The sequence below is a fragment of the Diadema antillarum genome, unplaced genomic scaffold, assembly GCF_040938485.1.
Source record: "Diadema antillarum isolate AM-2024a unplaced genomic scaffold, OU_Dant_1.0 seq00001565_RagTag, whole genome shotgun sequence".
In the NCBI taxonomy this organism is placed as follows: Eukaryota; Metazoa; Echinodermata; class Echinoidea; order Diadematoida; family Diadematidae; genus Diadema; species Diadema antillarum.
The window spans coordinates 239,163-250,000 of record NW_027272288.1 but is presented as its reverse complement, the minus strand read 5'-3'; the positions used below and the strand labels follow the sequence as shown (position 1 = coordinate 250,000).

Here is a 10,838-nt window from a genome sequence, read left to right as displayed (position 1 = left end):
GAGCTGATGGAGCCACAAACGCATATTCGGCCTTTGACGTTCATGTTGTTCATGACTACGGAAGACAATTCACCTCCGACCTGAAAAGAAGTAAGTAAAAAAAAAAAATGTAATGGTGAGCACAGATAGTTGAGGACTATCCAGCTAACATTTGGACCTTTTCTGAACGTTCTTGAAACGATCCAAGTTCGTTAATAGGACGTTTTGTCAAAAACGTTTTCAGAACGTCTTTTGTGGAAGGTTTTCGACGTATTTAAAATGGACGTTATTAAAACGTTGTTTTTTTTTTCAAACGTTTGAAAACCCAAGTACAAAACCTTTCAGACTTTTTAAGAACCTGCGGAAAACATACTGAACGTTATAGACGTCTGAAAACCTTTTAAGAATATTCAAAACTTTCTGTGGACATTCAGCATGACGTCCAAAAAACCTTTGAAAACCGTCTAAAACCTTTAAAAAAAGTTTTAAAAACGTCTAAAAAGTTGAGTTGAATGTATGCACACAGTTTGAACTTTGTAAAGGAAGGTTCGAGGTTATGTACACGAAATTACACAGTCCATATTAGCGACTACAGTCTGTAGGCCCCTTTATAAGAGCATGATATCATGCACTTACATCAATTATTTCCAAAGATTATCATTGTTCCTTCATTAGCCAAGCGCAACCAGACTAAGAAACACAAAATAACGACATGCAGATTTAAAACGGGAGACAAGGCGTGATATAATAATCATGATACCCATGTAAACACTTGCCCAAATTAAGAAATGTAGGCCCAAGTTCATCAATTACAACTTCCACCTCCCTCGAGAACCGAAAGAAATCTAAGAGTACGCAGGTATCAATCCCATGGCGCCCTTGCAATTTCTCCATTTCATTAAGCCCATCTCAAACATTCAAAGTTAATACTTGGGACTTCCGGTTATTAAAAACCAAGACTCACTCAGTAAGAGTTTACGTTAAAAGCATTCAAAATAAAATAGCAAAGCACAAAGTTTTTCCTATAGATATACAGAAAAATTGATGTATTGACCTTAGTATATTCTTTATCAATGCACTTTCTGAACGGCTGTCGAGTCGCAAATGATCCTTACAACTTTGACTTTTTTTTTATAGTTTCCTATGTAGGTTTCTAGGTTCACCGAGTTTTAGGAAGGGACCTTTGGGGTGTTTCATAAAGCTGTTTGTAAAGTTACGAAGGGTTTGCGAACGACTGGTGATCAGTTCTTGAGCTGAATTACTGAAATTCTGATGAATATAGCACATTAGAACTGATCACCAGTCGTTCGTAAGCCCTTCGTAACTTGACGAACAGCTTTACGAAACAGGGCCCTGGATACCCATACAGCCCAAAAGAGAAATCAAACAATGAGTTTCAACAAAAGAGAAACCTTAGGAAATTCACGACTGGGTGAACATGACAATGTCGAGAGTTCAACACGAAAATTGCAATGTCATGATTCAATATTTGTGTAGTATTTGTGAATTCATTTTCTCTGTTTTTGATCGCAACGAATCTATATTATGTGTATGACTGAAATATGCAAGTCATCGTGGTATTTAGGGCGAAGGCAGATTATACGTCCAAGGTCAAATAATTATGTGGCAGTTTCTTTGTCAAGAGTACTTTTGACCGGCGTTCCCACCGGTTGTCACGATAAGGTTTAGGCATTATAAACAGTACTGACTGCAAAGAACTGCCACATAGTTGTGGGGAAATACACAATTGTATGCACGTTATTGAATTTACATGAAAAATGCTGCGTAATATTCTGCGCTGTATGTTTTAAAAGCATGGCGTTCTATAGAATTGAAATCTGCACAGTCATCTGCACAAAGTAAACATGAAACTGTTCTCAAAGGTAAGTACAAGAAATAATGCGTATTCAGAAAACTCAGTGCCACCAGTTAGGCCCTTCAATTCTACATGATATCCCCTATACATACTCGCGTACTATACATACGAAGAAGTCATATCACAATGAATATGAGCTATCCGTAATTGGTTGTGAGCTATACTCCCTACTATGTCTGACTATGATTTAAGAAGAATAATCATGAACCACATGATTTTGTTGTTGTTGTCGTCAGTTTTAAGTAAACATATAATTTGTTGTATGTAGATTCAGGATCTTTAACTTTCATTTTGAACCATTACGTGAAACCAAAGTAATATTCTGCATCTTCATCTCTTAAACTTTCAAGATCACACCGAAAGAATTCTTATCCAAACTAGCGTACTGTTTTTGTATTGACTGTTTATTATTTTGTTTCTTTTTTTAATATAATTCTTGATCTGTGAATAGCTTCCCAATGCACCCAACATCTAGCCCGAAGAGTTTTGACACATTATCCCCACTATCATCATCTCGAAGTAGATACCAATATCGATTGAATAACGTGTCGCACGAGCTTACATTGTCAAAGTAACAGTCGACGCCATTTGGAGCGGCTTCTTTGATAGCCTTGTCCAAGTCTTTGATGGTCTTGTAGTTGAGGGTGATGTCATACCCTAGATCTTTCAGATAATCCAGCTTTTCTTGGGACCCTGCGAAGCCGATGACTTTGCAGCCCTGGAAGAGAAGTGACAGAGAATTTAAGACTTTGCAGGAAAATAAGGGCGAATTTCGAGTTAACGTTTGAATTCCAGTTTGTTGGAGGATTACACTGCAAGTACAGTATCCTCAAGCCCTTTAATATGTATTGCATAGGACTTTGGATGATAATATTACGCACGAGGAATGGCTTTCTGCGCTCGGGACACACAAAGAGGCAAAGAAGATATTCTATCCAGATATAATGTATTTTTTTTTTTGTGTATGAAAACAGAAAACTCAGGGAATTAGGCCTAGATCAGTGAAACATTGGAAAATTATGTTCTTGGTATTATATATATACTCAGATTGTACGTGTTTGCATGTCCTTCTTAATGGATGAATTCTATTGGTGCCAAAATATAATAATAATTACAATTTTGAGAAGAATGAAAACCAAGGAAAATTTTCGTGCAAAAATACACACTAAGAAAAAAAGGTTCAAATTTGCACCCTATTTGTACCTATACCAGCACCGTGGTGTGCACATAAAATTTTACACCTTTTATTTTGTAAGTAGAAAATTTAAATCTCTTAATATTTATAATTATTCGTAACTACAAAGATGCAGAAATACACATTAGAGTGTAAGTTTAATCTTACCAGTAAAACCTTGGTACTCGTGGTCCAAATGTTTAATTCACAATGTATTAATGCTCTTGGTGCATATTTGCACCCTTGATTAGCACAAAACTGCGGGTGCAAATTCGCACCCCTGCGTTTTCCAAAATTCAGCGTATTGCACCTCTAAGGGTGCAAATTGCTTATTGCGGTGCAAAGTTGCACCCATTAGGGTGGTTGAGGGACAATTTTGGGGTTCAAATTGGAACCCGTATTTCTTAGTGTGTATGGTGAGATGTTCAACACCTAAACGTCACAGAGAGTTGTCAGTTTGTCAGTTTGTCTTACTCTCTAAACTTTGTCAGTTCATAACTCTTGTTTGAGTGTGTGTGTCTGAATTTTCCTTGAAAAAATTTCACTCATCACTAGGCACTACTTTTCTGATTTTTCCGTTTTCCTACAAAGCAACATAACATCAGATAGACCTTCCCATTAAGTTAAAGGTACGTTAGAGGCTTCATTTCACCAGTTGCGTGCTGGTTAACTGTTAATGATATTTTAATTGGCAACCGATATATAAACAATAATGTCCCAACCACATATCGGCGGTTATTTGCTATACCTTATAATTATGCTATCATTATCATATCATTATCATGCTATCATTTGTACCCTGATGCATTGACAGTGTCTCATCTTGTACGTAAAATTGCCTTTCATTTTAGCCTTGTATTGTAACCAAAAAAAAAAAAACATCTGCAGAGTTTTTGAAGAGACTGTTTACCAATAAATCTAAGACTGATTCTTGAATTGGCAAATAATCTAAAAATAAGCAAGTCTCTCCCTCTCTTTCTCTCTCTCTCTCTGTCTTTCTCTCCCTGTCTCTCTAGCATGAGCAAATTTCTGTAAATCATTTTCCGATTTTTCCTGGGTTTAGTTCTATGTAATCTTTCCTCACTATAACATTAACAATATAAAAAAAAAAAATCAGTGAAGCAATTTATTCAATACAATAAAAATGGTCAATAACGAAAGGAATATAATGATTAGAAATAGTGGCGATACAATCAATTTCACAATTAATTTGGTATGACCATTAATGAACATAAACCCTCACTTTACTCCATTTCCTGGTTAAAGAAAATGACTGTATCAGGGCAATTACCCGCAGAGGGCAATTAACACCCCCCCCCCTTCCCGGCTAATATTTAATACTGGTTATGATGTAATTAGAGTAAAGATTAGTGCTAGGGTTAGGTGTAGGGATAGAGATGGGTTTAGGGTTACGATTAAGTTAAGGGTTAGGATTACGGTCAGGGGAAGGGGAAGGGTCCTGGGTAATTGCCCAGGGGGTAATTGCCGTGCACCCGAAAATGACATTACGTAATAAGGTGGTGGTTCTGACCATGATCTTGGCGATTTGGCCGACTACTGCTCCCACTGCTCCTGCCGCACCACTGACAACCACCGTCTCTCCCTTTCCCGGTTTGGGCTTGCAGATACCAAGGAACGCCAGGTAAGCAGTTTTTCTGTGATATTGATATAATTGAAGGGTTTGTTTGCAAAAACCGATAAGTCCATTTTTGAAGATTTTGAAGTACGATCTCTGTCATAAAGTACAAAATAACACCTTTTAAATGATATATTGGTCATTACATATATAGGTATATTTTTGAAGTTATGGTCAAAAGAAGCAAAAATTTTCTTATTATTCTCTTTATTTTTTCTTGACCTTTAATCGCAAATATCTCCATTTGGCAAATATGGACTTATCGGTTTTTGCAAACAAACTCTTCAATTATTCAACGGGCAATAGATACATGAACATTACATAAAAGCTACAATCGGCATTTGCACAATACCACTTGGAACATGATGAGGCGTGTAAAAAGTCTCTAATGGATCTTTTGGATTCTCAGTAGAGAACTAGTTGAATGATTAATGAGGTAGATATTACTCTTGATCTGCAAAAAGGAGATCGTTGGTTTAATCCTGCTCAGTTCTTGTTTTCGTGGACAAGACGAGTCACTTATACAGTATTTCCAAAAAAAAAAAAAAAAACTACAATCGGATTTCCGCATTGATAACTTTCAAAATGATTTAACTGTCTGAATAAGATTTCAGGATCTAAAATATGAAATCTTCCCTATATTTCGCAGAAAACCCCATTCAATTTGGTTAAAAATGGTCATAGAGAAATGTGGATCGTTAGCATGTCATGGGTCTGTTTCTTCCAAGTTCTGCACTTCGATGCTCTTGGAACTGTATGTTAATGTAACACAATAGACAGAACTGGGAGGGAAAGGATTCCCGACATGCTCTACAAAGATCCTCATTTTTCTTTGACCGGTAGGGCAAATCGGATGGCTTTCTGCAAGATGTGGGTGATAAGTTTCATACCCTGAAATTGCGTTTGGATTAATTCACTATTTTTAAAGTTATCGTGGCGGATGGTCCCGTAGTATCTGGTTGTTTATTTGTTTTTGCTTTTTTTTTTTGGGGGGGGGGGGGGGGGGGGGCATACGGTATAATATGTCATACTTGTAATGCTTTGCCCAGGTGCATGGGTAGTACCCCTACTAAGGTATGACACTTACAGGGTCCTCTCTGAGAACACCAGTGGCGCTATTTTTGACATATGCCAGGTGCCTACAGAGACGTGCTACACTGTACGGATAAGATAAAATGTTTCTTGATCTAACTGAGTCATCCTATACAGGGAATCGCCTTTCAAACGTACTCTTTTCTCAGTTGTGTCTTTCGTCATGCTATTACTAACACCAATCGGCTGGGGGTTCTTTACTTCTGCTACATTAAAGGGGCATTCCAGACGATTTTCATAATTTCACATCATGTAGTACATAAATCAACGGCTCCATGTATAGATTTGTGGAATTTATTGTGGTCCTTGAGCAGAGAAACAATATTCTGAAAAATCTTTTAAAAATTACACCGAACAGCGTTGATGACATATAGGAGCCTCACATATTTTAGGAATGTAGCAGTGTAATTCCATTACAATACCACTTGCTTAACAAGTTCACCTGTGTAGAATGTATGCGTGCTATCTTCTTTTGTTCTGCTTCCTTGAGCCTCAACTCATGCATTCTTATGGTGAGGCTGCCATGTCATCATCCTTGTTCATTGCAATTTGTTGTAAATTTTGAAAACATTCTTATTCCTCAACCCAATCACTACAAATTCTGAAACTTTGTACTCGGTATAACTAATTCATAGTCGTTCAAATATAGAAGTCTGAAAAATCATTCGGAGGTCTCCTTTAACTGAATCGAAAACTAAGCAGGGAACACGTGCTAAGCAACGAACGCTTACCCTGGCATTCCAAGCGTGCCTAGCGCCAGCGACTTCGGCCATTTTGGATCGGGGTAATCGGCGACGATTGTTACGTCACTTCCTTTAACAACAGACCCGGACGTCCATCCAGCATCAGCCTGGACAATGGAACCGATGGGCACCTTCGGGTCTTTGCTCTTGACCACTCTGACAGAAGATTTAGGGAATTATAAGGTAATTGATTTTTTTTCTAATGTCTATTATTATCATTACAATTATTGTTATCATTATCATTATTTTTTTCTTTCATTATTGATTTATTTGGAATTTCAACACAAAGCACAAACAGAAAATCGCATCACACGACGCCAAGATTGTGGTGATTCTAGGTGCATAATACCGCTGGTTGCCAGGGGAGGAAAAGGCAAACTTGACGCCATACGAAGAATAAATCAAATCATATCAAATCAAATCAAACCAAATCACCAAATCACCAGTGCAGTATGCACCCAGAATCAGCTATATCATAACATCGTAACATCATAATATCGTAACATAATATAAAAAAAAAACTTTGGCATTTTGTTTTCACGTTTGTGAGTGCAATGATACACGATAAAGTGTAACAATATTATCATGTAAGAGTAAAGTGTTATACAGCTGAGGCACAACCAGTCTCCATAGCGGCATTCCTAGTTTATAGTACAGTGTATATAATAATTCCATGTAACACAGGCACTTTGTTGTTCGTCTGTTCAATATTATATCTGTGGATCTTATTAGTCGCCTTTTAATTCATAGGATTTGCAGTTTATATAGGTTTGCCCTGTCTTCGGTATAATATTTGAAATTGAATTTGTAGGCGTATATGATAATAACTATATTCAGTGTATAAATTTCATGTGTTTCTTAAGTATCCTTAATGGCAACATAAACTGCCTACAGGCAATAGTAAATGTCTTTAGTTTTGAGCCTAGGAAGGTAAAAACAGAGGTGTTCACTCATGCGCACAGTTTCCATTTTTATTGAACTACCAAGCTGATAGCCAATTGAATTACCTTTCCTATGGTATATAATACATCAACTCTTAGCTAAAGTTTATATAAGAAATATAAACTTGAAAAAGTTTTTATTTTTTTGCTGAGTATATGGATATCTATTATATGTATATGTAGGTATATGATATAACATTATACTATATATTATATTACATATTACATAATGTGTTTCATATTATATATTGAATAATGAATATTATATATCATAAATTATACATATAATAAAGACGAGTAGCAGAGGAAAGCAACTAATCTAACAGAACTTAATACGTACTTTGCCACTTGTTCTCCGATCATCAAATCTCCCACTTTGATGGGCAAAATCCTGTCGACAAAAACAGAAAACTTCAATATTTTAAACTTTAAAAAAAAACCGCTTACTGTGTAGAATTTCTTTACACGATTTGTGTATTGCCACATAGAATTCATGTGTATAGTGGATAAGGGATTACAGTTTACAAACACACAGGGATAAACTTGATGCCATTTCGTGACAATAGTATATATAATTGAGACACTTCGGGAAGTGATTAATGAAATGACTTTGGCCAGTATCGTTGGGTTGCACCCGCCAGAAGGAACATTTTGTGTATTTCCTTCAATCTTCGTATTCTCATATAATCGGCATTTAATCCCACTTACGGTTTGGCTTCCATTCTTTTTTTAGGCGCAACAGACGTACTAAATCAGTTCAATGACTGAAAAAAATCGAGTTGTGTCTGTTTAATTCAATAAAGTGATGAAAAATGCTTGAGAGCAACTTTTAAAAGCCTTTTGATTAATCGCGATGCGAACTTAACATGAATATTTTGTTGTTCTATCCCTAATTTACATTTTAGAACTGTTTTCAAGCGGTAAAACTGTTTTATTGTTTCCTCTACACATGGTAAATAACGCCTATAATGGTCTCACCTCATGTAAGGGTCTACAGTAAGGTAGAGTGCCTGAAGCTCCACCTCTGTAATCAAAACATATATAAAAAGATCAATAATAAGTCAGATTCAAAATTAAAACACATACAATTAACTTATACAAGTGTTATATACAAAACAAACATTATGGTATGGTGCAGTGTGACGAATAGAACATGAAGATTTGCTATAACCAATCACTACTACTCTGTTGTTTCGAAATGGCACTTATATACCAAGATGAAGTTTTTGTATAAATGATAATTTTTCATTTAGGGCTAAACTAAACTAGAAGAAATGAAAAAGTTTAACATAAGACAATATATCATCTACATGTAATTGAATAAACCTGTGTTCACTAGCAGTTCACTTCATGATTGCAAAAAGGGGGAAATCAAGCCGTATTTCTTTTTTTAAACTTTTGATAGCAATGTCAGGAAAAAATAATGTTCAGGTCTTTGTGTGTTTGGACGTTATCATAATAAGTTTTATGATAGAGAAAAAATGGTTATGTTGCTTTAAAGATCTCGAGTTTCTATTACAGAGCTTTCACGGAATGTGCCGAGACCATGGCAATTTCTAAGTTCTAGCGAAATCTTGTAAAAAGTGATATTTCTGCGTTGGTTTGATGCATGGAAACTGAATAAAACGTTTACAGTAAGAGGACGAAAGTACAGACACTTGAATATCAAAGAAATAAAAAAAGAAAAGGAAGGAGAACAAAAAGGAGGAGGAGGAGAAAGAGGAGGAGAAGCATCGCAGTAACATCAAAGAGAAATAGAACAAAATCCACAATTTCTGCAGTCTTACTACGGCTTCACTACGTACCGCCATCCTGTAATGCCGGGAGGTTATAAGTCACAAGTTTGAAGTTAGATTCAGTCACTTGTCCGGCGAACTCCTTGGCAAGAACAAATTTTTTGGCCGAGGCAGGAGCCATTTTATTAACGTCGGCTGTGTCTGCGGCTGTGTCTGATGCTGTGGCGCAAAATCGTCAGTCCAGGTGTCTAGAGCGCTGGAGCTTTCTCTTTATATACCGCTGTCATGCGAGGCAACGCATGGGCGTACACACACACACACACACACACACACAAACACATACACACATACTGGCGGATCCACGCGTGGGCTTACCGGGCGCGCCCTCCCACCCCCTTTTTTTAACAAAAGAAACGAAAAAAAAAAATAGAGAGCGGGGCGCGCGTGTTGTAAAGTCGCCCCCCCCCCCTCCTTTACGGAATTCCTGGATCCGCCCCTTGTTTGCTCTTCCCTCATGCTTATTATTCATGTGAGTTCTGCATGCCAACAAAAACGTGATGTTTCGGTGATGTTTATCACGTATAGTCTGCTTCTTTCATAGGGAAGCCGGGGGGGGGGGGGGGGGGGTGGAAGGTGTTTCTGAGTTGGGGTGCGACCTCTCCGCTGATCATGCTTATTTGCTTCATATAACTGATCTCTCATTTTGGGAGTACAGTATGTGAAAGATGGCTACATCTGCCTATATTATAAAGGGGCAGTTTCATGACAGATAGACATTGTTACTCGATTTATTTGTCTTATTTTTTTTTTCATAAAATCGTCATCATTTGATTATAGTAACTGAGTATACTCACCATTATGTTTTAATCAGCGCATCTTAGAATGTTCAGTCTTTCTGCTGTTCATCAAACTTTAAGATTATAAGCTTAGTGACTAATGTTTATGGACCAACCCTGCTGGAAAGAACACAGTGCCCCACAGTGTGAGAAACACAGTGTGAACACAGTGTGAAATATCTTCACACTGTTAAATTCGAGCGTTTTAACAGTGTTAACACAATATGAATCATCAATTCACTGCTTGAAACAAAGCATTACTATGTGAACACTCTTGTGAAAACCTCACCAGTCACCACAGTGGGAAATCATCTTCACACTCCTTTCTCCTATCCTATCTCTATGCAAGTCATCCCTCCCCCTATTTTCCTATATGTTATGTATTATGTACGAGGGCTGCATGCAAATCAAGCAATGCTTAAGCTGTAGCCCTTCTGCGTTATTCATTGCATCACTGTTCTGTTGGACATTGTACAGGCAATGAAGAAATGTATTGCTGTATATTCTAAAAGTAATGAAAAAAAACCTCATTTTGTTAGCAGCTAATGTTCATGTATATCCATTTATATCTATGGTACCATTAATGTATATGATATATGTTTATGTACATCTGCATGAGCAATGATATAATGCAGGAACCAATAAAACAAAATCAAATCAAAATCAAAAATCAAATCAAATCAAAAAATCACTGTTAGATTCGAGTGTTTTCACATAGTCGACTATATGAACACACTGTGAACACATTGTGGGACACTGTGCTCTTTCCAGTAGGATATTAACCTTCTCATTGAATTCTACCTCGCTGTTCTCAACCTCAGAGCT

At 36.9% G+C, this 10,838-nt stretch overlaps 1 protein-coding gene across 1 annotated transcript in view; it reads right to left on the bottom strand.

Annotated features, from left to right (window-relative positions):
- The window catches only part of LOC139710782 (prostaglandin reductase 1-like), a 12,416-nt gene extending 3,007 nt beyond the window's left edge, over positions 1–9,409 (bottom strand). The window contains exons 1-7 of the mRNA XM_071622693.1: positions 9,247–9,409; positions 8,420–8,465; positions 7,782–7,832; positions 6,489–6,656; positions 4,561–4,684; positions 2,418–2,573; positions 1–80 (exon numbers count right to left, since the gene is read on the bottom strand). The exon at positions 1–80 is cut by the window's left edge and continues 26 nt beyond it. Of these exons, the coding sequence (XP_071478794.1) occupies positions 1–80; positions 2,418–2,573; positions 4,561–4,684; positions 6,489–6,656; positions 7,782–7,832; positions 8,420–8,465; positions 9,247–9,358 (737 nt within the window). The 5' untranslated portion in view covers positions 9,359–9,409. The remainder of the gene's footprint in view (positions 81–2,417; positions 2,574–4,560; positions 4,685–6,488; positions 6,657–7,781; positions 7,833–8,419; positions 8,466–9,246) is intronic.
- Positions 9,410–10,838: the final 1,429 nt, after the last annotated feature.